This window comes from Clinocottus analis, unplaced genomic scaffold (genome assembly GCF_023055335.1).
Source record: "Clinocottus analis isolate CAN_PGR_092001 unplaced genomic scaffold, fCliAna1.0.p SCAF_31, whole genome shotgun sequence".
Lineage (NCBI taxonomy): Eukaryota > Metazoa > Chordata > Actinopteri > Perciformes > Cottidae > Clinocottus > Clinocottus analis.
This window is the reverse complement of record NW_027176054.1, coordinates 695,106-711,624: the sequence shown is the minus strand read 5'-3', so window position 1 is coordinate 711,624 and position 16,519 is coordinate 695,106. Positions and strand designations below refer to the sequence as shown.

The 16,519-nt window shown below is 46.0% G+C and overlaps 2 protein-coding genes across 2 annotated transcripts in view; both read left to right on the top strand.

Moving 5' to 3' along the window:
- Positions 1-6,260, top strand: part of usp34 (ubiquitin specific peptidase 34) — a 54,928-nt gene extending 48,668 nt beyond the window's left edge. Inside the window, exons 71-78 of the mRNA XM_068595597.1 lie at positions 121-225; positions 315-439; positions 2,585-2,708; positions 2,793-2,872; positions 2,960-3,100; positions 3,619-3,759; positions 3,897-4,053; positions 4,544-6,260. Coding sequence (XP_068451698.1) covers positions 121-225; positions 315-439; positions 2,585-2,708; positions 2,793-2,872; positions 2,960-3,100; positions 3,619-3,759; positions 3,897-4,053; positions 4,544-5,349 — 1,679 coding nt within the window. The 3' untranslated portion in view covers positions 5,350-6,260. The remainder of the gene's footprint in view (positions 1-120; positions 226-314; positions 440-2,584; positions 2,709-2,792; positions 2,873-2,959; positions 3,101-3,618; positions 3,760-3,896; positions 4,054-4,543) is intronic.
- Positions 6,261-7,278: 1,018 nt separating this feature from the next.
- On the top strand, positions 7,279-16,196 carry LOC137798693 (NACHT, LRR and PYD domains-containing protein 12-like). The gene is made up of 14 exons (XM_068595598.1): positions 7,279-7,454; positions 7,652-7,804; positions 7,902-8,226; positions 9,417-9,740; positions 10,204-10,263; positions 10,449-12,300; positions 12,591-12,764; positions 12,940-13,113; positions 13,349-13,522; positions 13,684-13,857; positions 14,034-14,207; positions 14,450-14,623; positions 14,747-14,793; positions 14,885-16,196. Exons 3-14 carry the CDS (start codon positions 7,950-7,952, stop codon positions 15,601-15,603), a joined length of 4,323 nt encoding a protein of 1,440 aa, XP_068451699.1. The 5' UTR covers positions 7,279-7,454; positions 7,652-7,804; positions 7,902-7,949; the 3' UTR covers positions 15,604-16,196.
- The last annotated feature ends 323 nt before the right edge of the window (positions 16,197-16,519 follow it).

The window sequence follows — 16,519 nt, the reverse complement described above, 5'->3', positions numbered from 1 at the left end:
CAACTGCGACAGTAAAACCTATTTTTAAAGCAGGCCTTTTACTAATAGTATCTTGTTCTACTTTCTTAACTGCTTCCTCCGTCTGTGGCCGTAACGCTCGGTGCTCTTTGGTTCCTGCAGACGTGCTGAAGGAACTTGTCCTGCTGAGTCCTCACGACTTCCTGCACACTCTGGTTCCCTTCCTGCAGCACAACCACTGCACCTACCACCACAGCAACATCCCCAGTGAGGCTCCTCCCCTTCGCCGCCTTCTCGTTGTGTTGTTAAAGTGTGTGTCACGGAGCCGTTCAGTGACCGGGTGTTTGCGTCCACAGTGTCCTTCGGCCCGTACCTTCCCTGCAGAGAGAACATCAAGCTGATGGGAGCCAAGAACAACATCCGGCCCCCGAGACCGGAGCTCAACATGTGTCTGCTGCCGTCCATGGTGGAGAGCAGCAAGGTGCGAGCGCCTGACACTCACCTGACGCTCTGTCACGACACCTGTAGCTCTGTCACGACACCTGTAGCTCTGTTATGTTACCTGTAGCTCTGTCACGACACCTGTAGCTCTGTCACGACACCTGTAGCTCTGTTATGTTACCTGTAGCTCTGTCACGACACCTGTAGCTCTGTCACGACACCTGTAGCTCTGTTATGTTACCTGTAGCTCTGTTATGTTACCTGTAGCTCTGTCACGACACCTGTAGCTCTGTTATGTTACCTGTAGCTCTGTTATGTTACCTGTAGCTCTGTCACGACACCTGTAGCTCTGTTATGTTACCTGACGCTCTGTCACGACACCTGTAGCTCTGTCACGACACCTGTAGCTCTGTTATGTTACCTGTAGCTCTGTCACGACACCTGTAGCTCTGTCACGACACCTGTAGCTCTGTTATGTTACCTGTAGCTCTGTCACGACACCTGTAGCTCTGTCACGACACCTGTAGCTCTGTTATGTTACCTGTAGCTCTGTTATGTTACCTGTAGCTCTGTCACGACACCTGTAGCTCTGTTATGTTACCTGTAGCTCTGTTATGTTACCTGTAGCTCTGTCACGACACCTGTAGCTCTGTTATGTTACCTGACGCTCTGTCACGACACCTGTAGCTCTGTTATGTTACCTGTAGCTCTGTCACTCACCTGTAGCTCTGTCACTACACCTGACGCTCTGTCATGACACCTGTAGCTCTGTTATGTTACCTGTAGCTCTGTCACGACACCTGTAGCTCTGTCACGACACCTGTAGCTCTGTCACGACACCTGTAGCTCTGTTATGTTACCTGTAGCTCTGTCACGACACCTGTAGCTCTGTCACGACACCTGTAGCTCTGTCACGACACCTGTAGCTCTGTTATGTTACCTGTAGCTCTGTTATGTTACCTGTAGCTCTGTCACGACACCTGTAGCTCTGTTATGTTACCTGTAGCTCTGTTATGTTACCTGTAGCTCTGTCACGACACCTGTAGCTCTGTTATGTTACCTGACGCTCTGTCACGACACCTGTAGCTCTGTTATGTTACCTGTAGCTCTGTCACTCACCTGTAGCTCTGTCACTACACCTGACGCTCTGTCATGACACCTGTAGCTCTGTTATGTTACCTGTAGCTCTGTCACGACACCTGTAGCTCTGTCACGACACCTGTAGCTCTGTTACGTTACCTGTAGCTCTGTCACGACACCTGTAGCTCTGTCACGACACCTGTAGCTCTGTTATGTTACCTGTAGCTCTTGTCACTCACCTGTAGCTCTGTCACTCACCTGTAGCTCTGTCACTCACCTGTAGCTCTGTCACTCACCTGTAGCTCTGTCACGACACCTGTAGCTCTGTCACGACACCTGACACTCTGTCACGACACCTGTAGCTCTGTCACGACACCTGACGCTCTGTCACGACACCTGACGCTCTGTCACTATACCTGTAGCTCGGTCGCGATGTGACACGATACTTGTCGCTTTGTCACGATACCTGACACTCTGTCATGACACCTGACGCTCTGTCACTCACCTGTAGCTCTGGCACTCTGTCGCGATATGACACGATCCTTGGCGCTTTGTCACGATACCTGACACTCTGGCATGATGTCTGACGCTCTGTCACGATACCTGTCGCTTTGTTATGTCACCTGTAGCTCTGTCACGATACCTGTCGCTCTGTTATGTTACCTGTAGCTCGGTCACGATACCTGTAGCTTTGTCACGATACCTGACACTCTGGCATGATGTCTGACGCTCTTTCACGATACCTGTCAGTCTGTTATGTTGCCTGTCGCTCTGTTATGTTACCTGTAGCTCGGTCACGATACCTGACGCTCTGTCGCAATGTCTGACGCTCTGTCATGTTACCTGATGCTCTGTCACGATACCGACGCCTGTAGCTCTGTCACGGCACCTGACCTTCTGTCATGACGCCTGTAACTCTGTCATGATACCTGACGCTCTGTCACTTCTGCATTTTTTAATTTTACTTCAGAAAATAACAGATTTTGACTCATTTTATTTTTACTTTGGGTCTTTAAAACCTGCAGGAGCTTAATGTTGGTAGTAAACTCTCTCTCTCCTTCCTTCCTTCCCTCTCTCTCCTTCCTTCCCTCTCCCTCCCTCTCAGGGTAAAGACGAGGTGTACGACCGGATGCTGCTGGATTACTTCCTGTCCTACCACCAGTTCAGCCACCTGCTGTGTCGCGTCGCCATCAACTGCGAGAAGTTCACGGACACGCTGGTCAAACTGAGTGCGTACGAAGCCGTCTGATAATGAACCGTTTAGAAATACGCACCCGATGTGACGATATTAACGCAGCAACTCTGCCTCTCAGGTGTGTTGATCGCGTACGAAGGGCTCCCTCTCCACCTCGCCATCTTCCCCAAACTGTGGACGGAGCTCTGTCAGTCTCAGGTCGGTCACCAGACGCATGACTTCAGTTTAGTTTTCTCTTTACTTTCTGTTTCTGCATCGTTAACGTCGTCTTCGCCGCTCTTGCAGTCCGTTCTGGCTAAAACGTGCGTGAAGCTGCTGTGCGAGGATCCGGTCTTCAGCGAGTACATCAAGTGCATCCTGATGGACGAGAGGACGTTCCTCAACAACAACGTGGCCTACTCCTTCCTCACCTGCTTCCTGCACAAGGTACTGAGCAGAAAACTTTGGGTCTTCAGATGCTTTTGTTTGTTAAAATTGTTCCAATAATATCAGATCTTCAGATCTATTTTCTAAATCTGCTGTTTTCTATCCTGTTGTCATGATTTACAGGAACATTGTCCGGGATTTATGAGCAAAAATATAGCATAATATTCATAGCTATGTCTTCATTAGTGTGTATTTACCTGACACTAAGAATTGTGGTGTTTTATTAGCTTACAATGAGCTTTGTATGTCAACATCTAAGAGTCTGTGATGTTTCTGCAGTCGCCCCCTTCAGCATCAGCTCGGTTGCGATGCCTCTTGTGGCCAAAATGTTTATTACAACAACAAATTATGAAAAAAAGTCACCTGCCGACTCTTTCTCACAACTTAAACGCAGCAGAAACTCTCACCGGCCTCTCAGGGCTTCCGTAGTCCAGTCTGTGAATAGTTGTCTCGATGTTGTCACCATAAAAAAACTGTTTTGTGTGTGTGTGTGTGTGTGTGTGTGTGTGTGTGTGTAGGTCCAGGTGCTGTCGGGCCCCAGCTGCTCCAACCTGATCGGCGTCCTGGTGTCGAACCTGCTGAGCGAGCAGAGCAGCCTGCAGCCCGAGCTGGCGGCTCACCGGCTGGAGCTCAGCAAGACCAGCGGCCTGCTGAACGCCGTACGGATGCCGACACGCTCAGACGCACGCCACTTCCTGTCTTCAGCCCCAGCCTGACGACTCTCTCTCTCTCTCTCTCTCTCTCTCTCTCTCTCTCTCTCTCTCTCTCTCTCTCTCTTTCTCTCTCTGTGCATCAGGACCTGAGGGCGTTGCTGCTGCTGCTGTCCGTCCAGCCGCCTCAGGCCGTCGACCCCGCCCTCTGCCCCGCCCTGCAGGAGCTGCTGGCTCGCTGCCGCGCCTGCGTCCAGCAGCGCAGCGCCCTGGAGCTCGAGGCCAAGGACCACAAGGCCAAAGGTACGACACGAACGCACAACGTATAAAAAAGGACTTCCTCGTCTCTGTGCGAGTCGCGTATTAAAAGCACTGCGAAGGAACGCTTTGATGTCCTGTAAACGACAAGACTTCCTGTGTCAAAAGCATGTGACCTCTCCAGATCCAACCTGTCAATCAAGATGTGTTTCATGTCGCTGGAACGTAAATCGGTTTGATTTTAAACTTTGGATTTCAACGCTTTACTTTCTTTTGTTCATCCTGTCGCACCGTCGTTCATCCACCAACACTTGTTTTGTCAGGAATCACGTTTTTTAGTGTGAATCTTGGTGCTCTTAAAGGGCCAGTACGCTCAAAGCTGAGCAGGTTTGATTGGAGCTGCACAGCAAGAAACGTTCCTCTGGAAAGAAAACAAGTTTTTTAGTCACGTGGCCTCCGCAAATATCTCAGTAACCGCCGTTATATTTTAAAAAAAACCTGTGTGTGTGTGTGTGTGTGTGTGTGTGTGTCTCAGCTGAGGACGAAGGCGCGACCCCGGTGAAGCGGCGGCGGGTGAGCAGCGACGACGACCGAGGCGTCGACGCTCCAGCGCCGCAGCTCTGCGCGGCCTCCACCTCTTCCTCCTCGTCCTCGTCCTCCTCGGCGGCCCTCCCGCCCTGCGGCGAGCCGAAGCCCGACCACCACCTCCACCACCACCACCACCACCACCACCACCAGGAGGCGCTGACGCCCGCCAGCACCTCGGACACGGAGACGCGGGACTCCTCCTCGCTGATCGACCCGGGCACCGAGCAGGACCCGCCCTCGCCCGACCCCGCGCCCGCCGCCCCCGGAAACCCGGACTCCTCCCCCAAAGAGGAGAAGATGGAGGCGTCGTCGTCGTCCTCCTCCTCGTTCTCCTCCTCCTCCTCCCTGCTGCAGGAGGCGGGGGAGGGGAGATTCGCTCAGGGGGAGGAGCCCGAGCCGCCGCCGCCGCCGCGACTCGAGGAGGAGGAGCGTGAGGGGAGGAGGGGCGGCGAGGCGATGACCGCCGCCCCGTCAGAGGAGACGAAGGACGAGAAGGAGGCGGGCTCTAAGACCGGCGGCTCGGCCCCGCCCCTCTCGGAGGACGCTGCCTTCCCGTCGGCTGTTGGGCTGGCGGGGGAGGGGCCTGAGGGCTGCAGTGGCCACGCCTCCACCTCCTCCTCCTCCTCCACCCCCTCACAGGCGCTCCCGAGCGCCGCCCCCTTACCCGACATGCTGGACATGCTGTACAGGACGGTGGAAGCCACCATCGCCATAGTCGCCAAACTGTCCGTCAAGGGCCCGCCCTCTTCATGACATCATCAACTCACAGCCGCCATGAGATCTCTAACAAAAACTTATGATTTTTTTTTTTTTTTTTTTCTTCTTTTGGAAATCGGAAAACTTCTGCTCAGACGGGAGGAAAAAAAAAAGGTTTCCCCCGTTTTTCGGTTTCTTCTTCTTCTACTTCTTCTTCTTCTGCTGTTTGTGTGCTGCTGGTCGTTGCCTTCTGCTGATGTTCAGTCGGTTGGTTTTTCAGCTTCAGTGGCGCTCGCCGTGTTGTTTCGCTCTATAAAACCTTGACTCCTCCCCCTCGCCCCACAAGTAAAGAAGAAGAACAGAAGTCGTACAAGCGATAGCACATTGTTTTCAAAGGGCAAAGAAAAAAAATACAAGTTTTTTTTTGTTTCCTTTGTGTGTTTTATACTGATTTGAATTTTGTTTTTGGAAAGTGATTTTATTTGTTTGAGGTTTGCTGTAACGGGGGAAAAGGTTTACAGAACTTTTTTCGTCTCCTCCTGTATGTAATTTAATTTTATTGCATTTTTATGGAAACGGTCGTCCTCTTTGTGCCAGTTTTTGTACTTGATGAACGAGGCAAAAAAAAAAAAAGAAAAAGTTGCCTTGACTTCTTCTGTGGTTTAAATATCCAGAAACTAAGTTTACCTGTAAATTAAGATGAACCACGAGAAGCTTGATTCTGTAAAGAATCCTCTAGTCATTGCCTGAAGGTGTATATGAAAACTATATAAATATATATATATAAAATATCTTTATATATATATGAATATATAAAAGCGGTGCTTTATTTGACTGGTTGTAATAAAGCCCCCCCCCATGTTGGACCAGCTGGAGCTTTTATTTTCTTTACTGAAGTACATTCCATAATCTATTGTTTATTTTCGCTTCTTCTGCTGTGTTCTGAGTTTCTTCTGATTTTATTTTAATAGAGAATAAATTAATAAAAACAGTTTTAATAAGAAGAATTATGAACTGAAGTCCATGTGGAGCTGTGGAGTTTTTTTTCTTCTTTCTTTTCCTCCAGCGAACAAGAAATACAAGTTTTAAATAGTTTTCAGGCTTCAGAGCTCAAAACGTACGGCAAGCGGCAAGGATCACACAGTCTGGTGCGTCTAAATGTAAGTAAAGACTTTTTATACTGTCTATATACATATTTTATTTATATATATTTATTTATTTAAAGATATTAATATATTTTTATATATATTAATATATATTTTATTTATATATATTTATGTATTTTATGTGTATATATATTAATATTTTTTGTATATATATTTTTGAATAATTATATTTATATATTTTAATATTTATTTATATATGTAATTGATTTATTGTATTTATATACATTATGTATATATGTATTATGTATGTATATATTTTTTCTTTATATTTTATATAAATATATATTATTTATGTATATATATATTTCAGTGATATATCTATATTTATGTATACTTATACATTTTATTATTTATGTATATTTTATGTATATATATATATATATATTAAAAAAATATATTTATATATATAAATAATAACATCATCATGATTATGAGGAATATTTTCCAAAAATCCCTCCTCCAGTGGTCTGACTTTTTCCAGCTCCATGGTTTAGAGCCCTCACAACATCCCACATACTACTACTACTACTACTACTACTACTACTACTACTACTACTAATAACAACAACACACCTTTCTGGAAAGGTGAGGACCTGAGGAATCCGACAGAAAACAAAGACATATTGGAAAGGTGTTTGAGTCAAAAAGAAACGTGTCGTTCAGTTAAAACATCAAAAGTTAACGTTGCTGTATTTCTGCGTGCTGCGGCTTTAAATCTCCAGAAGCTTCCGCCGGTGCTCTGTGACCCGGATGCAGAATCATCCGCCGTTCAGGGAAGCCTCTGCCTTAAAAATAGTCCGCCGGCGGAAAAGAAGAAAAAAGAGAAGCTGCGGCCGTTTTGTGACTTTTTTAAGATACAAATAAGGGATTTGTTAGTGAAATCCGACTATTTTAAGCGGAACCTATCACGAGTTTGTGAAACTTCAAACTGCAGCACGTTCAGAGTTATGTAACGTGAACTACTTTAATCAGGCTGCGTGAGTCTGGGGGCAAAAGGTAAAGGAGGAAGAAGTGTGAGTCTCAAAGGGCGAGCACTTCCTCAATGGCTGCAGACTCACACTGAGGGCTGATAATTATATGTGCACGTCGTTAAAGCTGCACATTAATCAGCCAGATGTTACGAGGTGAAAATTGGGTACCTGACTGAGTTATGAGGAACTAATTTGTTTTAATAATCTTGCTTTTTTCCACAGGGCTACACGCCTGGCAGACATGTTGTAACAGGTCGTGTACTGGCAGCGCTGAAGCCTTCACGTCAGGCGCGAGGACGTGATGGCCGCGTGGGTCTGTGTCTGCAGACGCAGGTTGAAAGTCTCCTGGACCTCCTCTGGATGTGACTGCGACAGGTGAGTGTCCTCACAGGTAGCCGTGATCAATTCTTTCGGCACTTTTATTATCACAAATACATCTCTTACCGGCCAATCAAAGCTCCTTGTGTTTCAGTTTCCCCTTCAGGTGACCAAACAGCCAGGTTTTAGCCCGGGAGCCGCGATGACGTCAGAGGACCTTTTGAAGGTCCTCGATGATTTAAAAAAAGAAGAACTGAAGAGATTCAAATGGCACCTGAGCGAGCCCGGCTTCATGAAACCTCACAGAGCGCTCAAAGAGTCGGCTCTGGAGGAAGCAGAAGATAGTGAGGACGTTGTGAAGCTGATGGTGAAGACCTTTGAACTTCACGGAGCTCTGGAGGTGACCAGGAAGGTTTTAAAGGAGATACCCAGGAAGGATCTGCTGCAGGGACTACCAGACATCATCGCAGGACCAGAAGGTCAGTCATCTGTATGAAAACAGTGCGACGCACAATGCTGTTAATGTAACAAGGTCTCTGTACAGAAGCTCATTGTCTTCAAAGGAAATGGAGGTCTGATCTCTTAATTATGAGAAAAGGCTGATTTGATGTATCGTTGGTCAGAGGGTGACACAAGGAGGGTCAGGACCTGTTCAGAGCTCGTCCTTCAGGGAGACCCTCAAGGCGTGGCAGTTGATTCAAAGGTCTGATTGGGTTGTTGTGCGTGCTCGACCCCAAACGTTGGGAGATACCATCACTCCTCATTTTCGCTCAGTGGTGGTGCTCCTCCCTCACCTCCGTTGGCAAAGATCTTGTCCATGAATGATCCAAACAGATTTTAGTTTTAATGTTCATCGTAGAGATGCAAAGTCTTCGAAAACCTGCTCTTTGTTGTTGGGTGAAGGACTGCCAGGGTGCTTTTAAACGGCAGCGGGGCAACCCAACCGTTAACGTCGTCTCTGGAGACGTTCAGGTTCATTATCTCGAAGAAGACGTTGTCGTCCTGCTCAGTCAGATTGAATACTTCCTGTCCCAGCATCCCATTCGTTCCCTTGCCAGTTAAAATGAGTTCCTGACTCCACCGCCATTGTCTTGTGGCGGTGAAGGAGCCTTCATGGCGTGAGTTGACTGGCATGGTTGCATCGTGATAGAAGCCGTCGCATTTAGAGCGTTTTAAGGTAAGATAATCCTTTATTAGTCCCGCAGGGGGGAAATTGCAGGATCACAACAGCGTTGAACACAAGAGACGAGAGGACTTGCAGTCTTTGACGAGAGAGTGAAGAACAGTTCCTGTAACGTAGTCTTTTCTGTTGTCGAGGAGTTTCTTTTCTGAATGTTCTTCACTTTTTGTGCAATGAGAGCTTCTTGCCTTGGTTGTCATTGGCTCTGCGCTATGGAAGCTCTGTGACTATAAAGCTAGCGCGCCTCAAACGAGCTCACTTCCTTTAACGCCAATCAAATGTTCTAGTCACGATATTTCGGTGAAACAAGGACACGTCCATTCCAGATGGTGCTTTCACTCAAACGTCTCTTGATTTGAATGAATTGAAAGAAGTCCTCGCAGTGTGCCACTTCAACGTTACATAAGTCCATCCCATAGAGCAGCAGCAGCAGGAGCTCCTGCTAGCCAAATAACACTCGTCGGCCAATCAGAGCTCCTTGTGTTTCAGTTTCCTCTTCAGGTGACCAAACAGCCAGGTTTGACCCGGGTGCCACGATGACGTCAGAGGACCTTCTGAAGGTTCTGGATCATCTACCAAAAAAAGAACTGAAGAGATTCAAATGCTACCTGAGCGAGCCCGGCTTCATGAAACCTCACAGAGCGCTCAAAGAGTCGGCTCTGGAGGAGGCAGAAGATAGTGAGGACGTTGTGAAGCTGATGGTGAAGACCTTTGAACTTCACGGAGCTCTGGAGGTGACCAGGAAGGTTTTAAAGGAGATACCCAGGAAGGATCTGCTGCAGGGACTACCAGACACCATCGCAGGACCAGAAGGTCAGTCATCTGTATTCTCATTGATCATGAGAAAAGGCTCAGGTGATGCCCCGTCAGGGCTTCTCTGGTCGTTATACTTCCTTGTTCATTGTTTTTGTTGTAGGAATAGCTGGCTGAGTTACGTAATAAGATGAAATACTGTCAGCATCTTGCACATTATTGGCGAAAAGTTTATGTATTGGGGTTAGAGGCTCTGGAAACTTGATTTTACATAATTTCTTAAATTCAACTTTTAAAGGCACTAACATATTGGATATGAACCCATGTATGTTTTACATAAAGCATTGCAGAACAATCTCAGCTCTCTATATAACAAGGCACCGTTGTCCTCAGGCGAAAGAGAAAATATGACTCTAAAGCTGTAAAATATAATCTTAATTTCCAGTCACTGGTTAACTTGTAGATAAGAAATAGGCATGAAGTCGTATTGAGAGAATAAAACATCCTGTAACTTCACCCACAGGCGATGCTGATGCTGGAGACACTTCAGAGAACAGAGGAGCGTCCACCTGTCAGAACAAAGGTGACGCTGGTTCTTTTCCTTTAATTTCTCCTACCAATAACAACCAGATAAATATTCTTTATACGGTTTGTCGGCGTTTGGGTCGTCCCTTTAACCACCACCTGACACCTTCAGCAAGGGACCTTTTGTGTTGTAGACAAACAACCTGATAATGTGTTTTTATTCCATATTTGTGTTCCATACAGACGTGATGGTTCTGGGTGTACCCATCTCATCTCACCAACAGACGCTTCAATCCTACTTTCAGGATAAGTTCATGTGTGCACAAGAGGCGTGGCTGGAGAAGAAGGATGAGCAACGTCTGGACGCCATCTACACAGAGCTGTACATCACAGCAGGGGCCGACATACACATCAACACTCAGCACGAGGTCATGCAGATTGAGGTGAAGAGGGTGAAGCCGGCGAAAGAAGAGAAACCAATTCAACCCAGAGACATGTTCAAACCCCCGTCTGGAGGGTACAGACCCATAAGAACCGTACTGACCAACGGAATCGCGGGAATCGGGAAAACATTTCTGGTGCGCAAGTTTGTGTGGGACTGGGCCGAGAAACAAACCAACCAAGACGTGCATCTCATCTTCCCCTTCACCTTCCGCCAGCTGAATTTATGGAAGGGAGAAAAGTTGAGTTTGTCAGAGCTCATTCACGAATGCATCGACGAGGCCAAAGGCATCGAGAGAGAAGCTCTCGATGACATCTTCGCAACTCTGCAGTCGTCGCCGAACACCAACTACGACAAGAGTGTCTTCAAGCTCCTGTTTGTTCTGGACGGGCTGGACGAGAGCCTCCTTCGTCTGGACTGCTCGAGCGGTGAAAACCCGGCGGTCGCCTTCACGGCGACAGAGTCGATCCCAGTGGACGTGCTGCTGGCGAACCTCATCAGGGGGAAGCTGCTCCCCTCCGCTCGCCTCTGGATAACCACGCGACCCGCGGCGGCCAGTCAGATCCATCTTGATTTTGTCGGGATGGTGACAGAGGTCAGAGGGTTCACTGACCCGCAGAAAGTGGAGTACTTCAGGAAGAGGTTCGGAGACGAGGAGCAGGCCGGCAGGATCATCTCCCACATCAAGACCTCGCGAAGCCTCCACATCATGTGCCACATCCCGGTCTTCTGCTGGATCACCGCCACGGTTCTGAAGGGCGTGTTGGAGACCACGAAGGGAGGAGAGCTGCCCAAGACCCTGACGGAGATGTACGCAAAATTCCTGGTGTTTCAGATCCATCAGACCAAAGAGAAGAAGTACGACCAAAAGAAGTTTAACCAGTACATTAAGTCATTAGCCAAACTGTCCTTTCACCAGCTGGAAGCGGGCAACCTGATCTTCTACGAGAAAGATCTCAAAGAGAGCGGCATCGATGTCAGTAAGGCCTCCGTGTGCTCTGGCGTGTTCACGGAGATCTTCAAAGAGGAACATGGGAAGAAGAATGAAGACAAGATGTTTAGCTTTGTCCATCTGAGTGTTCAGGAGTTTCTGGCAGCGTTCTACGTGAGAATGGAACTCGTCAACAGAAGAAAGAACGTGATGTTGGCGTCCGGGCAAACCTTTCTCGACAAAGTACGAATGTTTTTCAGAACAACGTCCACGACAGAGGTCCACCGGTATGCTATTGACGAGGCCTTGAAGAGTCCAAACGGACACCTGGACCTGTTCCTCCGGTTCCTCCTGGGTCTTTCATTGCCGAGCAATCAGAATCATCTACGAGGCCTACTGAAAAAGAAGAGTAGCTCACAGACCATTCAGAGAACGGTCAAGTACATCAAGGAGATCAATGAGAACGTGTCTCCAGAGAGAAGCATCAACCTGTTCCACTGCCTGAATGAACTGAATGATGGTTCTCTAGTGGAGGAGATCCAACAGTTCTTGAGTTCAGGACGTCTCTCAAATGAACTGTCTCCTGCTCAGTGGTCAGCTCTGGGCTTCATCTTACTGTCATCAGGAGAAGATCTGGAGGTGTTTGACTTGAAGAAATACTCTGCTTCAGAGGAGGCTCTTCTGAGGCTGCTGCCAGTGGTCAAAGCCTCCAACAAAGCTCTGTAAGTACCAGATACCTGCAGGTAAACGCTTCATCACACGAGTAGAGTAGTTCTCCACTCAGGAAAGTCTTCTGTTGATTAGTTGAACAATTGTAAAACATGAAAATAGTTTCTACAGTTTCATTGCAACTCAACATATTAATGCTGATATGAAATAAAACGTCACTTTGTTGTTCATTTAAGAATAACATTGATTTGGGATCCATTAAATGTTACGTTCCAGCAATAGAAACAATAACAGGCAAAAATCCTCTCGGCACCTGTTGTCTTCATCACTAACTCTCCTTCAGGTTGAGTGGCTGTAACCTCTCAGAGGGAAGCTGTGAAGCTCTGTCCTCAGTCCTCAGCTCCAAGTCCTCGAGGCTGAGGGAGCTGGACCTGAATGACAACGACCTGCAGGATTCAGGAGTGAAGCTGCTGTCTGCTGGACTGCGGAGTCCAGAGTGTACACTGAAGACCCTCAGGTCAGGTTTAATAAACCTATATATGGTCAACCAGAACTTTCATGTTATATTGTCATTTTTCTTCAGTCAGTTTTACCACTTTTAATTTATAACAGTACTGCCTACCGAAATATAATTGTACGTTATACCAAATGTAGATACAATCGTGTTCACACGTGTGCTGCACATATTTTAGGTTGAGTGGCTGTAACCTCTCAGAGAGAAGCTGTGAAGCTCTGGCCTTAGTCCTCAGCTCTAAGTCCTCTAGTCTGAGGGAGCTGGACCTGAATAACAACGACCTGCAGAATTCAGGAGTGAAGCTGCTGTCTGCTGGACTGGAGAGTCAACGCTGTCATCTGGAGATTCTCAGGTCAAGATTCATCTTCTGTTTAACTGATGAACATTTAAATGTTGCTTGATGTACAAGTTACAATATACATCCAGACTCTGCAGCTCCTGTTTGCTCTTCTTCTTCACTGTTCTATCTCTGGCCGGACGCCACAGAAATAGAACTCTGTTTGCGAAGACATTCGTAATATTGACTTAACAAGGTGTTAATGTTTAATTGTTGTGTATAGTTGAAGTATAATAGTGTGTGTCTCCAGGTTGTCAGGCTGTCTGGTCACAGAGGAAGGCTCTTCTTTTCTGGCTTCAGCTCTGAGCTCCAACCCCTCCCATCTGAGAGAGCTGGACTTGAGCTACAATCATCCAGGAGACTCAGGAGTGAAGCTGCTGTCTGCTGGACTGGAGGATCCACACTGTCATCTGGAAACTTTCAGGTCAGGTTTAATAAACCTATATATGGTCAACAAGAACTTTCATGTTTTTCGTCATTCAGTTTACCACTTTTAATACATGACAGTACTGCTTATCTACATATAATTGTACGTTATATCAAATGGAGATATAAATGTGTTCACGTGTGCTGTACATATTTTAGGTTGAGTGGCTGTAACCTCTCAGAGGGAAGCTGTGAAGCTCTGTCCTCAGTCCTCAGCTCTCAGTCCTCCAGTCTGAGGGAGCTGGACCTGAATAACAACAACTTGCAGGATTCAGGAGTGAAGCTGCTGTCTGCTGGACTGGAGAGTCCACAGTGTACACTGAAGACCCTCAGGTCAGGTTTAATAAACCTATACATGGTAAACCAGAGCTGTCACACTGTTCACTGTCATTTTTCTTAAGTCATTCAACCACTTTGTATTCATAACAGTAATGTCTGCCTGAATACAATCGTACATTATATCAAATATAGATATACATTTTTTCACACATGTGCTCTACATATTTTAGGTTGAGTGGCTGTAACCTCTCAGAGAGAAGCTGTGAAGCTCTGTCCTCAGTCCTCAGCTCCAAGTCCTCTAGTCTGAGGGAGCTGGACTTGAATAACAACGACCTGCAGGATTCAGGAGTGAAGCTGCTGTCTGCTGGACTGAAGAGTCAACGCTGTCATCTGGAGATTCTCAGGTCAAGATTCATCTTCTGTTTAACTGATGAACATTTAAATGTTGCTTGATGTACAAGTTAAGTTTAAGTCAACTTTTTATTACAATGTACATCTCTAGACTCTTCTTCTCCAGAGTTCTATTTCTGTGGCCGGACGCCACAGAAATAGAACTCTGTTTGCTAAGACATTTGTAATATTGACTTCAATAAGATGTTAATATTTAATTGTTGTGTATAGTTGAAATATAATAGTGTGTATTTAGGTTGTCAGGCTGTCTGGTCACAGAGGAAGGCTCTTCTTCTCTGGCTTCAACTCTGAGCTCCAACCCCTCCCATCTGAGAGAGCTGGACCTGAGCTACAATCATCCAGGAGACTCAGGAGTGAAGCTGCTGTCTGCTGGACTGGAGGATCCACTCTGCAGACTGGACACTCTCAGGTATGATGATTTAAATAGAGCTTTAAACACATTAAACTCAGCTCTATTAAATGTCAGGTGTCCGTCGTACTGCTTCATGGTCCGAACCACGCCGTTACACTCTGACTCTGCTTCTTCCTCCAGTTTTGAACCAGCTGGAGATCAGTGGCTGAAAGCTGGTCTGAGGAAATGTGAGTGTTCACTCTCGATTCATGGAACCTCAAATGAACCCTTCGGCTGTGTTCGATGACAAACTGCCGTTTCCTGTCTCGTTTCTCTCAGATTCCTGTAAGCTCAAAATCAACGCCAACACGGTGAACAAACACATGAAACTGACTCACAAGGACAGGAAGGTGTGGGGCGCGGAGGAGGAGCAGAGCTATCCTTACCATGCAGACAGGTTTGAGGAATGGCCTCAGCTGCTGTGCAGAATCGGTCTGACCGGTCGCTGTTACTGGGAGGTCGAGTGGAGAAAAAGAGTCGACATCGCGGTGAGCTACAGAGGCATCAAGAGGAGAGGACACGGTCCAGACTGTTTGTTTGGAAGGAACGATCAGTCCTGGAGCCTGGACTGCTCCGATAACGGTTACTATGTCAGTCACAATGACATCCATAAAGCCATCTCCTCCTCCTCCTCCTCTTCCTCTGGTCGGGTCGCGGTGTATCTGGACTATCCTGCTGGCTCTCTGTCCTTCTACAGAGTCTCCTCTGACACGCTGACACACCTCCACACCTTCAACACCACGTTCACTAAACCTCTGTATCCTGGGTTCGGGTTCAGGTTTAGTCTTGGTTCCTCAATGCGTTTGTGTTCGCTGGAGGAGGAAGAGGAGTCTCGTTCTCTGGAGGAGGAAGAGGAGTCTCGTTCTCTGGAGGAGGAAGAGGAGTCTCGTTCTCTGGAGGAGGAAGAGGAGTCTCGTTCTTTAAAGGAGGAAGAAGAGTCTCGTTCTTTAAAGGAGGAAGACTCTCTTCCTCTCAACACTAAACACTCACACTGCTGACAAACACATTCAGATTCATAAAGCAAAATATCATCAACAACTGAAGCGGTTTGATGTATTATTATTGACAAACTTGAACCTTTATTGATGCCTTGTTGAAATTCAGAAACGTCTACTTTCGTACTTTAACTTGTGAGTATTTCTACATGCTTTAACTTACAGATCCGTTCTATGCTTTTGGATGAATGAATATAATATCAATAAGTATGTTTATCTCTATAGAGCTACATCCAGTAGTCAGCATGTTTCTACAGGAGCTCAGAGAGGACAAACCAAAGAGCTTTCATTTGAATTCAGAGATATTGTACATATTTTAAAGTACCTTTCTTCTATTTTGTAATTGTGTTCATTGATTTTTTTTAAAACTTTTATATGTATGAAATGTTCTCTTACACACCAACACAAAGTAAACTCCTGACCTCATTTATTTCTCGTGGAAGATGTCAAAGCATGAACTTTACTGATGGTTGGATTAAACGATGTACATCACTGCTCTTACTCTTAAAGCACAATTACTGTAAGTAATATTGTATAGAATAAAAGTTCTATTTGCAAAGTGACCACTGAACCGTTCAATAAAATGTTTTATTTGTAGCCTGTGATTTAATCTCGTTTTTATGTTCAACATTTTTTTTATTTTCATCTTGAAATAATAAACATCAGGCAATGAACCGATCAATCTATTTATTTCACTTAACTACATATATATCTATATATATCTATCTATATATCTATATATATATAGATATAGATATGGATAGATATGTCTATCCATATCTATAGATATATATGTCTATCTATATCTATATAGATAGATATCTATATCTATATATATATATATATATATATATATATATATATATATATATATATATATATATATATATATATATATATATATATATGCATACTAAAA

Coding starts and splice junctions, on each gene's coding strand:
- LOC137798693 (XM_068595598.1), top strand. CDS start 7,950: ATGACGTCAGAGGACCTTTTGAAGGTCCTCGATGATTTAAAAAAAGAA. Junction 9,741..10,203: donor CACCATCGCAGGACCAGAAG/GTCAGTCATCTG, acceptor CTTCACCCACAG/GCGATGCTGATGCTGGAGAC. Junction 13,114..13,348: donor TGTCATCTGGAGATTCTCAG/GTCAAGATTCAT, acceptor GTGTGTCTCCAG/GTTGTCAGGCTGTCTGGTCA.